A 15,447-nucleotide genomic window follows, 5' to 3' on the forward strand; every position below is an offset into this window, starting at 1 on the left:
TATAATGTTTAGTGGAATATTTGTTATATTTTTCTTAAAGATTTAAATGCAACGTAGTTTGTAAGCAGCTTTATAAAACTTGGATGCATTTTAAAACAGAGCTAAATCAATTTATGTTGTTTGTTTGCTTATATATGGTAAACAGTAGAAATATTTTTTTATAGTTTTTTTCCATTATCATTTTGATCGTTATGTAATGTTATTTTTTTACTTCCTTGTACGAACTAAAGGAAGTATTGTGATCCCGAAACATTTCTGTTTTCATATTTCGACGGAAATATCCCTTTTGACCATCCGTGAATCTATTTTGACTACTTTCGGCTTGACGTCTGTACGTGTTGTATGTATGTGTGTATATATCTCGCATAACTAAAAACCTATTAGCCGTAGGATGTTGAAATTTTGGATTTAGCACTGTTGTAACATCTAGTTGTGCGTTTCCCTTTTTGACTGCAATCGAAATTAAAATTTTAATTATTGAAATATTTAGATCTTGAAAGGAAGCCACATGGCTCGAACCGGACTTCATCTACCTTTTGTTTTTAACTTTTTTTTATTTATTTTTTTAATTTTAATATATTGATTTAATAATCATTAACCCGTGATAATAAAAAATTACAATAAAACATATTCAATAACAATAAATAAAATAATATTCAATGAAAAATCAGAAGTTATTAGTGAAATAAAATTTTATGTACTTTTAAAAGTGTGTATATGTAATTAACTAGGCGTACAAGGATGTCATATGGTGTGCACATCAGATTCGGTGAAACATTTGATTCTTTAATATTAATTGAATATTATAGTTTAGAATCTGTTGATTTGAAGTATCGTTTCGTTTTTAGTTATTTTTAAAAGTTAATTTAAGATGAGTGATCCTTTCTCCGATCGAAGTAAGGCAGATTAATGCAGTGTTTTCTCATTTCAGAAGATATGAAACCAGAAGGGATTGGTAAATTAGTTTTAACCATATGAAGAATTTTTTGAGTGGAACAAAGATCCTTGAATGGACTGATCGGTTAAAAATATTAGAATTTTTGCGTGCGATGAACAACTGAAAGTTAGGCCATCTGTTTGAAAGTTAATTATGACAGTATTCTGCGGTATGTAAGATCAATTTTTATTTATTTCACGTCTAAAGGTGAAACCATGAACAGTGAAAACTACTGTCACTGATATAACTGAAGGCAAAAGCAAGTCCGAAAGATGCGTAAATTTTCAAAAGGTTTGATTTTGTTTCATGGCAACGATTGTCCTCGTACACCCACAATAACAAATTTCTGCCTTCAAGATTTTAGTTTTGAACTGCAGGATTATCTGTCGTACAATCCTGATTTGGCTCTTAAGAAGGAATTAAATGCTTGTTGAAAAATCGATGAAGTGTATAGAAGGAGAGAGGATTATATTAAAAGATAAGAATAATTTTTTTAAGTGGACAAAAGTATACGGGTTTTCTATATTTTCCTTTAATCTTTCTTTAAAGATTTTGCGTTTGTATTACTTTCCCGGCGAATATCGCTATAATAGCTTTATTGAAAAAGGAGAAACGTATGATCGTATCAAAAATAGGGTAACTGGTATTTCAGATCTTACGTTTTAGGGTCCGTCTAGTTCATCTACATTAAAAAAAATGTACGCATGTAGGATTTTGTGTCGCACGCTTTTGGCCTTATGTCTCAGATTGACCGAACCCATTTTCTTCAAATTTTTGCTCAAGAAATTCTAAATGTGGGGTATTGATCATTTTAATTTTTTCTCAAAATTCTTATATTGCAAAAACATAGATTTTCTTTACAGGTACTTCAGAAAAACGTTCTGTATTCGCGGCATTTTAACGGTTTCTAACCTTCGCGAATAAGGAGATTTTACTGTACCTAGATATATGTTTGTTCATTACAGTATTTTGCAAATAGAGAATAAAATTATGGAAAATGTTTTTGGATTTTGATGCAGGAAATATCTGAAACTAGAACTAGTAAATTAATTAGAATATTTAATGGAGGTGACAAATTATTTATTAAAAATTAACCGAAAGCTTTATGAATCAATACTTTATATTTTAATTGCCCATAAAAAGCAAAAAAAAAAAAATTTGCTTGTTAAATTTTGATAGGTTTTTTTGTTTTTAGCTCTGGAAACTGAATTTTAAGATTAAGATAACAGTATTGTTTAGAGTTGTTGGGAGTAAAGCATTTGCATGTTTTGAGATTACAATCAACTATTTATAAAAATGTATTTGGCTTATGATTAAATGCATGGAGTAATATCTATTGGTAGTAATGAATGTTTGAACATTATTAATATTTTTATTGTTATTATTATTATTAAATACCAAGAATTATATTTCCTGGTATTTAAAAATCTCTTCACTTAATTTAATAACAGATGTCAGAAGCGTATGTCGTGATAATTTTAATTAGCGGGAAAATAAAATGATAATTCGCTGCTATTATTTAACCTTAATCATAACTTTTTACAATCCATTTGGACAGATATTCAATATCATGATCTTGAAGGCCTTCATAATGAAAAAATAAAATTGGTTTGATTTGGTGGTTGTTTTTTTCCTTATCTATTCTTGCAACTATTTATGTTCTTGGAAGTATTTGTTTTTATTAGTACATTTTCTTGGAAATATATATTCTTGGGCATCTATTCTAGGAAGTAGTACTAGTTTATTAGCAATGTATGTATTAATTAGCAGTGTTTTGATATGCTAGTGATAAAATTAGAGAAAATTTCAATCACGAGCACGAATATAAATACTGTAATTATAATTGTAAATAACATATTAATTACTATTTCACCTCCATTTTGGAAATCTAATATGTTGCCAAAGTGACCAATCCTTATAATTTTTAGGTAAGTTGATATGAAAGTAATTTCTGAATAAATTACGAGAACGTAGCCTATGTGATCGGCTTTAGCTTAATTTCTGTAATAAATTGTTTTCATTTAAAGGTAGCATCACATATTCGTTCATTTTTCTTAACGTTTTGGCATTTTACATCAACAAAAGAAAGATTTTCAGATATACACTGGTAGCTTTTCATCAATTAAATAAATTACTTGCGTTTTCATTATTGCTACTTGTGATTCCATTGAAGGATTATTGTTAGAATATTTCTTTTTGGAAAGATACATTTGGAATGTCATAATCGATGCACTTAAATTGAATTCACAGTGTGTTCACTTCAAACATACTGAAACACTTTTTTTCATTGATGTTCTTATATATTTATATAGTTATGCGTATAGTTATATATATCCTTTTACTTTACCGGCATCATCGCTCTAGAGCTATGCTGCAAGAAGGAATGTATGGTAATCGGTCAAAAAAGGAGGTATGGGTTTTTTTCGTTTCTCAACGTTACATGACCCAGAGCCAAAAAGATAAAAAAGTACATACATATGAATGTACTTACGTTAGTGTATTTTGACTGCGTAAACTGATTTTGATGAAATTTTTTCCTACGACTCATGTATATGTTGTACTTTTGTGGGTAAAATTCCAAGTTGAATAACTCTAATGAGTATGGGGGTTAAATTTCTCAAAATTTTGCTTACACAACCCCAATTTACATTAAGCTCAGTACATGTGTGCATGCTTATCTTACCATTTTTGGAAAGAATTTGCCCCAAAATTCCCCCTTTCCCAAAAATCGATTAAAGTTATATTTTTATTGTACTAGCTGCAGGGCGTGCATATGGCACGAACTCCGCAGCTAGATCATCCGGACGGGTTGAATTGGCGGGCGGCGTCTCGGAATGGGATGATAGATATCCAAAATTGATTTCCTCTTGTATAAATTTTTTTTTTGACATAAGTATTGATCAAGTAAAAACGAAAAAATATCATCAAGTCTTTCCAATCAAATTTGATTTAGACCGGTTTAGGCATCTTTAAAAACTGCATTCAACATTTTAATCAAGATCCATGTGCAAATTCACTCAATGCGGGAGATGGAAACTTAAATATAAATTAAACTAATTAATTTATTATTTGTATATTATATTCAATTTGCGAAATAAATGATCGAAAACCTAACTAACCTTCCTTGACACAATAACAAAAGAAAAGTTGGCTTCAAAATCAATAAATCGCCAACTAGGATATATAAGATTCAAAATTCCTCTAATTTTGATCTTTATTGTTTACCATTTGATTTGTCCCACGTGTTTTGCCTTTATGTATGTTTAATTGTAACTAAAGGCCCCCAAAAAATCAAATATACGATTCTAAATGGATAATCAATATAGTATTTTCAGTATCGATTTATTTGTATCTAAAGTAGTTTTGTTTTAAAATCTGCTACGATATTTAATGAATGAAATACGTTACTAAAATTTATTAAATTTTATAATTATTATTACTGTTGTTATTTATTGTTTATAAGCATTAAAAAAAAAAATTATGAATTTTTCAGGCAATATGTTCAATCATGTAAGCATGTTGTCACCTTGGGGGACGCACACACATATAAATGCCTTTTAGTAGGGTAGGATATTTTATAATGAATTTTTTTTAATGTCCTCCTAGGAGTTATGTCTCTTTTTAAATAATCACGCGCGTTTTCAAATTATAGAACAATATTTATTTATTGAAATACAATGAATAATTACGATAGGAACATTGAAAAAGAACCTTGATAAAACTATCCACACCATCACTCTAACCCTCGATTCGATAGTCGGCTTGCACCGATATCTCGAACGTTGGTATACAACACTAGGCGTAGCAGTAATAGGTAGCTGATCAAAGTTTAAAAATATCGATTTTTGGAGTTTTTCAAAACTTTTATGAGTATTTAACAAACGTTTAGTAATAATACAATAAAATTTCATTATAACTCATAATCTTCTTCCCAAGAAAAGAAATCTTATGTAAATTTTTATTAGTTGTACATTCTTTATTCGATTGTTTTTTTAGTTTCTTCATGTCCATTAACATAGTAAATGTAGGAAAATAAAAAAAAAATATTTGAAAGTGATTTTGGAGCTGGGGAAGTAGAAAAAAATAATGATTTTATAATTTTTAAAACAGATTGAGATGTTCTGTATGATGCAAGCGATTTAGAAATAAAATTTTTCTTTCGTCGCCTCAGTACCATACTAATTTGCAGGGCATCTGTTCTTAATCACACTGTTGATAGTTTATTAATAGCGGCGATTAATTTCAAACGCTAACAAATATTTTTAAAATGATTCATGACTTTCTTTAATTAATGGAATTATTCCTTAGAGGCGTGATTTAAGCTAATTATGAGCAGCACCTTTCTCGGTTGAGTACTGTTAGCAGAAACTCTACTGGGGAAGGTGCTGATAATTAGTTCTGAAGTCCTTTGAAAGAAACTTTTACAATTTAAAAGCTTATCATTTATAATTTTTGTTTTACAGTGTTATCAGATTTCATTATGCTGTTAAGCAAAGAATTTTAATGACAACAACGTTGTTTTTAACATTTAAATTCTTTCTGAGTAAAGCTATTTATATGTAAAAAATAAAAATTATCAAGTAAAAAATCCTTTGTTGTATGTGTATGTATTATTCATTCCATCTTAGGAAAATAATTTTAATTGTTGAAAACATTATTTTTCAAACAATTTTTAAAGGTGTATTTTAGATTAAAACTCATAATGTCCCGAAAATTTTGTATCTTTCTTAATACCAAGAATAAGAATTTATTCCCTATTTTACTTATAAGGAAGTAAAGATGCAAATCAAGTGAACTCTTGATCAATCAAATAGCGCTGCAGTAAACTTTTAACTTCAATATATATATATTATTATTAATAATTGATTAAGTTCAAGGCAATGATAATTGTCTTGTAGACAGACTGTCTTGTATCTGTTGAAACACATTTATATAAGTCTATATTTAAGCATAGTTAATAGTAATGGTCATTGCCATCAATTAATTCTGTTTAACTGATATAATTTATTGTAGACCCTTCTAAACAAAATAGAATTAAATCAAATGGTGAATGATGTCAGTTACATAATATAATTATTAAGTTAAAAATAAATTTATTACCAAATAAATTTTGGTAATTTTTTTGTCGAAATATTTATTGTAATCGATTATGAAATATGTGTTATAAATTAAATGTAAATAAGTGGATTGATAGCTCTACGTTTTGAAATTATTGATAGTTTACTACAGTTAATTAATATATATTTAAAAACCATATGAAGATGTTAACCGATTGAATTTATATCTTAATTACTAGCATAATTTACGTAAGATTATGATTTTTATGTTAAAGAAAAAAATAAGTTTTTCGTGATTATTACTTTTTACTGAGAATCTACATAGAATATTCATAATATAAAATTTTGTGAATAAAAAGATGGTTTTCTGTTTATGTGATTTCTTGACAATCACAGATTTCCAAGATTTCCATCTTGACAATCACAGATTTCCATTTAACTCTTATTATTATTATTATTGGTCATGAAAAGCATGGTCATGCAGACTAACAAATCCACCAATTTCTTTAATCCATTTTGAATAGACTTGTTCATTTCAGTAAAATCTTACATCAGCGACTGATATTTAATTACTTTTATTTTTTATTTATTTTTTTTTGTTGATGAAATTACGCAGGAGCTTTGAAGCTTGTATGTGGAATATGGAAAAGGAATTTTTTTAGAGTATAAAAAATGTCATGCTTGATTGGGATTCGAACCCGGTGTTTAGTTATTCGAATTTATTAAAATATCTTTTTTAATTATTTATTCATCTTTTTATTTTTGTAATTATTGTTTTGTTCTTTATTATTCCTCATTAAGGTATTTTGTTTGATTTATTGTTATTATTTTTTTATTACAAAATTAAATTAAACAACATTAATGTTACTATAAAATTGAAATATATTAAGTGAATGCTTACTATTTACAGATAGCACAATGTAAAATGTTTACTGGTAAATATAATTTTATTTGGAATGAGTTGATTTAACCATTATTTGTACCTCCTCATAATCATAAAAAATGCCTTCTGTTAACATTTTTCCAATAAATGTCTTTTAAATTCTTGAAAAATGGATACTTAGTATTTATTTTCAAACGTCAAGACCTCTTGCTTTCCTGGAACATACTGAGTGAATTAATTTTTAGAATTGATTATTGACGTGTATTATTAAAGGTTTTGAATTTATATTAATTAAATATTAATGTGTATTTATGTTAAAAAAATAGTTGAATAAGATAATCTTCCTTCGTAATGAAAGAGAAGTGTAGGGTTTGTCATTATTATTTTAAGGATTTTTTTGAAGGTTAAATCTGTTATGTGCATCAGTATGTATCAGTGTATGTGCATCAGTTATATACACGAGGGTTATTTTTTTCAAGGTCACGAAATTAAAACCACAGTGAAAATAAAAAATGTTTTATTTGTAACAAGTACTTATATAGTCGCCACTCCGATTTAGACATTTGTCGTAGCGTGGTACCAACTTTCCAATACCCTCGTCATAGAACGGAGCCGCCTGTGTTTTCAGCCATTTTTCTATGAAGTGTTGATCATGGTGGTGATCAAACACTTCCCAACGAAAACGCTGCAGGAGCTTCTTTGTTGCTGCAGTGTGCGGCCGAGCATCGTCATAGAGAAAGACAATGCCTTATGACAACATTCCTCTCCGCTTATTCTGAATTGCCCTTCGTAGGCGTTGAAGAGTCACGCAGTATGAGGCTGCAGTGATTGTCGTGCCACGTTCCATGAATTCCACCAAGAGAACTCCATTCTGGTCCCAGAACACAGTAGCCATACGCTTTCTGTTGGAGAAGGTTCGCTTGAACTTGTTTGGCTTACTGGGAGAATGAGAATGCATGCACTGTTTTTTGTTTCTTCAGTTTCGAAATGTACCCGTGTCTCGTCCCCTGTGACAATTTTGTTCAAACAAGTTTCTCTTTTATTGTGGTAGCGCTGGGAGAAACGTTAGGAAGGCGTCCATTGTCATTGTTTTGTGATGGTCGGACAGCATCTAGGAAACCCATCTCGCTCACATTTTGCTGTTTGAAGACTTTTACTCACAATGGTGTAGAGAGCTGACCTTGAAATTTCAGGAAACGAATCACTCAATACAGAAATTGTGAACCGACGATTTTCTCGAATTGCCTCATCCACTCGCTCAACGAGATCATCGGTTGACACTCGCTTCCTTCCCTGACCGCCTGCATCATGAATATCTGTACGTCCTGCTTTAAAGTTCCTACACCATTGTCGCAGTTTGCTATCGCTCATTGAAGTTTCACCGTACACATTACTTATTCGTCGATGAATTTCAGCTGCATTATACCCCTTAGCCTGAAGAAATCGAATTACCGCACGCACTTCACACTTGGCAAGAATTGTTATTGTTGTAGACATGTTTACGTGCTAGCTGCGTGTTCAGAACTAAACGAAGTGACGCGGCGTGATTGAAGACCATACTAGAGACGCTGCGCAAAGGTTCATCCGATTTTTGCGCGGGTTTTTATTTCGCGACCGATCGGACCTTGAAAAAAATAACCCTCGTGTATATATATATATATATATATTCATATACATATCCATATAAAGATGATTCCCAATTGCACGGCAATCTCTCGGGAGATGATTCCATGACCAAAAATAAGAAAAAGGTTACAAAAACATAGGTCAGAAAACGGTTGGTTAGCGAGTGTCGGCTCGCGAAATAAACCCTGCTTTCTGCCCCCTCTGTGAAATTAAACCGTACTAAAATTCTTGGGGTACAAATCGAGGGTAAATTTGGCGTTTCCTTATGGTTTTCTATCTAAGAAATTGAATAAACGTGTGCCCAAACCTCTGTCTCACGTAGGTGTTAAGAAAAACTGGGTAATACACGAAAACGTTATTTCGGAAAATACACTTTTAGGTGTAGAATAAAATAACTTTTTTTAATTTGCCAATAAATCAAAAATCTAGTTAATTTTTTAGAGACTTCATTCTGAGAAAATTTATGTAAATAAGTCTGTTGCGAACGAGTTGTGGCAGAAGCAAGAGTTGTGGCATTTAGAAGTACTGGATCTATGATGAAGAAAAAACTACCTGGCACTTCCCGTTCAGTCACAACTCCGGAAAACGTAGACAAAGTGAGAAGGGCAGTTCTTGCTAGACCGAAATAGTCCGCTTGGCGACAGCCTGTAGCGCTAGGTATGTCACGTCGTTCGCTTCATCGCATCCTACACGGTAAACTCAAACTTCACCCGTACAAAATAATGATCGTCCAACAGCTAACTGAAAGGGAATTTGTTCAACACAAAGAATGTGGTATGAACGCCATTCTTACGGAAGTTGCAAATTCCCTAATAATGATGAGTGACAAAGCCCATTTCCAAGTGGGGATGGCTATGTTAATGTACAGAACTGTCTGTACTGGGTGTCGGAGAACCACGTGAACTACACCAAAAACCGCTCCACTGCTCAAAAGTAATAATGTGGTGCGGTGTCTCCGTGATAGGGATTGTTGGTCCTTACTTTTTTGAAGAGGGAGGAACCGAAGTTACAGTGACATCAGCGCGCGAGGCTGTCGCCAAGCGGACTGTTTCGGTTTAGCAAGAACTGCCCTTCTCACTTTGTCTACGTTTTCCGGAGTTGGGACTGAACGGGGAGTGCCAGGTGGCTTTTTCTTCATCATAGATACAGTACTTCTAAATGTCATAACTCTTCAGAGTATAGTGTTTTGATCTGGGACTGCACCTCGTTTGACATAAAAATTCGACAGGAAAGACGTTGAACCGTGACCCCAGAATTATTATTTCTAAAAAATCTGCTTGACATAAAACACAACATTCTACGTTCCAACGCTTCATAACGACTGAAACTACGTAGTCTGAGCTGTCCGCCAGAGGTCACCGAAGGTCTGTGCCCCCATTCACCGCTGAGTAATAGCGGCTAAAAAACATGCTTTTCCTCTGCTCCACCCGTTAGATGGTATTTTGCTAAAATTAATTAGAAGGTTGTTTCACTCTCTGCCTTTTACTTCCTTGTACGAAGTAAAGGAAGTATTGTGATCGCGAAAAATTTCGGTTTAGATTTAAACGGAAATATCCATTTTGACCATCCCTGAATCCATTTTGACTAGTTTCAGCGTGACGTCTGTACGGACGTACGTATGTGTATCGCATAACCCAAGAACGCTTAGCTGTATTTTGTTGAAATTTTGGATTTAGGACTGTTGTAATATCTAGTTGCGCACCTCCCCTTTTGATTGCAATCCAAAAAAGCCCAAAATTCCCAAAAAATGGATTTTGGACTTTTTCTTAATTGCAGTAATAAGCCCGCATGATGAGAGCTTTTCAACGTTGTATCATAAGTGGTACTTATTTTCATTGGTTCCAGAGTTATAGCCAAATAAAATTTTAATAAATGAAATATTTGAATCCTACAAGGGAAGGGGCACATCGGTTCTAATACACTTCAAACCGATGTTCGAAGTCTTTTTTAACTGTTTTCTTTAATCTGTTTTTAATTGTTTTTAATCTATTAAATTTTTTTTTAATATTTTAAATATATTGATTTATTAATAATTATTAACTTGTGATTGTAAAAAAATGTTTACAAATATAATTATTCAGTAATAACAGTAAAAGAAAAAATTAAAAAATCAGAAGTTAGTGAAATAAAATTTTATGTTCTTTTAAAAATGTGTATGTAATTTAATTGGCATTATTACATATGTATCCATGTAATAAATTTGGTGAAACATCTGATTATTTAATATTAATTAAAAAATTTTGTTTAGAATCGTATTATTTTTGTATTTTCTAGTGTAATTCCTGTTTAATTTTATTTAATTATTCTGGAATTTCTGTTTAATTTTATCTACATTGAAGTTATCTATGAAGTGACTGAAAAATGGACCCTTACAGTAACTATATATACACCGAGGCATAAATGCTCGATCTTTGATAAATTGCAAAAAATTCGTGTCTTTTAGTTCATTACTTCTCTGATAAGGTCGGACAATATTCTCCCTAAGTCGGAATTCATCATTTCGTTTGTTTTTTGTTGCCAATCATTTAATCGTTCTTCGGTTTGAAATAATTCTTGTGATCTTAATTTGTATACACGTTCTGTAGTTTTAAAATTTTCTCTCTATATTCATCATCCTCTCTTAATCTTTTTATCTTTCTTTGGTTTTAACATTTTCTTCCTCTTTATGATTGTTTCTCTTTTCATTTTTGATTATTTACCAAATAATCCAGTAATAAAAACTGAATATTTTACGCCGTAAGGTCGAAACTAACATTTGTAACCAGTAAACAAGAGTTCACTAAACGGAATAGTTTAATTATTATTAACTTTTATTTATATGATACACCAGAAATCTAAAACTTAATCAGCAACTCACGAATAATACTGATCTAATAATACGAGTAATAAAGGGACTTTTACTCTATCCTATTATTTCATGCGGGATTGTTGAATTAATAATTGTATAAGTATTTGATGCTAATAAAAACTTATATTTCAGCAGTTGTGTAATCGTCCATTTTATTAAAGAATTGGAGGATCGTATCTCACTTTCAAATGAAATAAATTTAAATAAAGCGCAGCAAAAAATCTGTATGTGTAATTTAATTTAATAGGCGTACAAGGAAGTCATGTGGCGTCAACATCAGATTTTTATTTTTCATCTTCTCCATTGTACTTTTGCAGAGATCTGGGTCTCCTGAATATTTTTATTTGTATCAGATTAATCAAATATAATATTAATTTTAGTATTTAATTAAACTTTTATACCTCTGGTTTTTAAAATTTTATCATATTTTTAATTAATCTGTAGATTAGATTAGATTAGATAGATAGATCTATGTAGAGATCTTTGTGAAAGTACCCAAGAAATAAGAAAAAGAACTTAAAATTACTATGTTTAATTAATTTTAACAAAATAATTTTATTTTGTTTCTATAATGAAATTTATTATACAACATGAATTCATCCAGTTTTCTTACTAAAGTACAGAGAATGAAATATGCAGAGGTTAATTTACTAGCAATATGAAAACAAATTTGAATTGAAATAATAATAATTTGATTTTTCTTTTAACGTTATTTTCTTTCAATGCTTTTATTATAATACTATCAGCAGAGAGTGCCTTCGGCACGACTCCGCAGCTAGGCTTTCCGAGCGGGTTGCCCTGGCGGACGGCTTCTCGGAATGGGATTATTAGGTATCTAGAATTGATTACCTTATCTGTAAAAATGCTTCTTTTTTTTTAATGATGAAAATTGAAAAGTAAAAGTGAAACAATATCAGTAAATCTTCTGAATTAAATTTTGTTTAGATCGGTTTAGGCATCTTTTAAAGATTGCTGACTCAACATTTTCATCAAGATCCATATGGAATTCACTCAATACGAGAACTACAACCTTAAATATAAATTTAATTATTTATCTGTATATTCAGTTTACAAAACAAATTACAGTAATACAAAAATAACCTTTCTTGACACAATAACAAAAGAAAAGTTGGCTTCAAAATCAATAAATCACTAAGGAGGATAAATATGATTCAAAATTCTAATTTTGACCATTATTGTTTCTCTAATTTTGACCTTTATAGTTATCATTTGATTTGGCCTACGTGCTTTGCCTATATGTATGTTTAATTGTAACTACAAGGCCAAAAAAAAAATCATACATAAGATTCTAAATGGATAATCAATAGTATTTTCCGTATCGATTTATTTGCATCGAAAATAGTTTGTTTTAAGATCTGCTACGATATTGAATGAATGAATTACGGTAGTAAAATTTATTATTTTATAATTATTATTACTATTGTTATTTATTGTTCATAAACATATAAGAAAAAACTTATGATTTTTTTGTCGGGCAGTAAGTTTGATCATGTAAGCATGTTCTCAGCTAAGGGCATCTACAGACAGACACACATACAAATGCCTCTTTAGTAGGATAGGATTTATAGTTAAAAATTACACATGTAGTTAAAGCAAATGCATAACTACATTTTATTATATACTACTTAACATTATAATATGTTTTTTTTTTTACCATTGCAACTTTTCCCTTTGTAATTTATTTTTTTTTTATAAGTATGGATTTATAAGATAATCGTTTTATGATAAAACGTTAGCCCAAATTTATTGGGATTTAAGAAAAAACTGAATGCTATGTAACTGTATAGTTAAAAAACGTTTGCTTATTCTTTTTCACTATAAAATTTAAGTTGTTCAATTCAGCAAAATTATTTAAAATATTATTATATCAATTTTAATATTATATCATCAATGTTAATTTTAATTACTCCTATTTGTGTAACATAATTATATCAGGAATGTACATCATGGCTAGCTTTCCCTGATATTAGATGTTCCCTTTGGCTATAATGTCCAGTTTTAATTGTGTTTATGTTTGTTTGTTACAGTGAAAGCAGCATGTTTATCTCAAAGAGAAGATTCATCCTCAAGACTTGTGGAAATACTACACCGTTGCAGTGTTTAGAACCACTCCTTCTTCTTGTAAAACAGTATGCTGGCTTCAATGAAGTTGAGGTAATTTAAATTGTTTGTATTATTATTATTTTTTCCTTAAATTACTTTTCAGTGCAGTGTATTTAATTGATGTTGGAAATCCAATGTTATAATAAGCAAGATGTATTATATAGATTCTAGTGAATCGTGGTTGTAATTTCTCTTGTATAATAATTATTGATCTTTTTTAATTCTTATTATAAATTTTTTTATTTATAATTTTTATACATCTATATAATTTAATTTTCAGTTTTATTAAGTTTTTAATGAATAGTAAAAAAGTATTATTGGTTGCAGAAATGTTTATGATCTAAATACTTACTGGTTTTTCTGTATGTAATGTACAGGTGTGTAATGATAGGTTCAGATTTCCAATAAGTAATGCTATTCCATTCCACTGGAATGAATAGTCAGCAAGTGACTAGTTTAAACTGTATAGACTGGTTTGATATAACCTCATTTTATTACATGAAGTAAAAAGTCAATACTGGTTACTTCTGTCTCAATCTTTTATTTCTGTGTTCAATGTTTGAACTCTGAGGAAGAAAAAATTTAAATAATATAAAATGTTTCTGTATTTTTGCATGATTTTATTTGAAGTTTTGCAGTCTACGTAGTATACATGGGTGGCTGAGTTTGTGCTAAACTATTGTTCCAATAAGCTGGTCTATCAAGACTGTTTATTATATTATGAAAATCCAATGTCGCATCAGATGTTGTAATTAATTTCTTCAAAATAAGATTGTAGTCGCTATATAATATATTTTATTAGATTATAAATCATTATTTTACAAGTAAGCTCAATAGTTATTGTTTTGTATTTGGTTTTGTCTTTATCAATTTTCTTGAGTAGTCACTGCTTGTTTGAATTGAACATCTATCAGTCACACCTTCTCATCTTTATTCTTATTTATCCGAATGTTATTTTCCATGTAGCTTTTTGACAAGTCACAGACTAATTTTGATGTTCTTTATGTTATTAAAATAGAAGACTACCTGTACCACAAAATTTTTCAGTCTAAAACTTTTCTCCAATTTTCTTATAATTCAGGTTCACATTTTTTTTAAGTTATACTATTTTTACACTTCTTTTAAAAAAACCATTGATTCAGTTTTAATGAAACTATTAACTTTGGATTGCTTAGTGACTGAAGAGAAGATGAGCTTTGTAATATTTCAAAAATACCCCTGTGGAACGTGCCTAATTTCATTCATTAATAGATTTTAATGATCTCTTGCTTAGTTTGCATTTTGTCAGAAATTGCTTATGAACCACAATTTAAGTGCATACATTTAGAAACAACTTTTGTCAGTAATATTGTTTTTTTTTTTTTTGGACTGAGGCTTTTGCTCTTTTGATGAGAAGTTCCAGCATAAATTATACAAATAAAAATAAAGCCCTTACAATTTACAAAATATGCCTTATGTTCTTTAAATCTTGAGGCGTGGAGGCCTTCATCCCTCTCCTGCTTAATTACATTTTTTTTTGTATTCTCTTTCTGCATTCTACAACAGTCGCACAAGGAAAAGACACTTTGTGTAATATTCAGCATTACTGGTATAAAAAAAATGTTTATATAAAAGTATATATGTATAGATGTTTAATTTTAATCGCCCCATGCGATTTCTCATGAACTACACACAATACAAAAAAATTACCTGAACAAAAGTTATTCAGATTGGAGGGAACATCTCAGGTGATCATGGATTTGACCTTCAACTTGACCTTGACCCTTAGGTCATAGGGCTTACCATTAGTGATGGTGTTCTATGGGTGATAGTCATTTTTATGCTCTTTCCCACAAATGGCCTAGAATGTAAATATTCCAAGAATATTGTATGAGCTTCAAAAACATGTAACTGGTATAACACTATAGTGTTTTGAGAATATTCTCATTGTCAACTTATAAATAATTATAGCATATATACATTTACGTGCAAG

The 15,447-nt window shown here is 30.2% G+C and overlaps 1 protein-coding gene across 2 annotated transcripts in view; it reads left to right on the forward strand.

The window, feature by feature from the left end:
* The window catches only part of SamDC (S-adenosylmethionine decarboxylase), a 145,210-nt gene that overhangs the window by 88,460 nt on the left and 41,303 nt on the right, over window positions 1-15,447 (forward strand). For both annotated transcript variants that reach the window (XM_075380895.1, XM_075380904.1), the window contains exon 3: window positions 13,400-13,526. In XM_075380895.1, coding sequence (XP_075237010.1) covers window positions 13,400-13,526 — 127 coding nt within the window. The remainder of the gene's footprint in view (window positions 1-13,399; window positions 13,527-15,447) is intronic.

This window comes from Lycorma delicatula, chromosome 1 (assembly GCF_047948215.1).
Source record: "Lycorma delicatula isolate Av1 chromosome 1, ASM4794821v1, whole genome shotgun sequence".
NCBI lineage: Eukaryota > Metazoa > Arthropoda > Insecta > Hemiptera > Fulgoridae > Lycorma > Lycorma delicatula.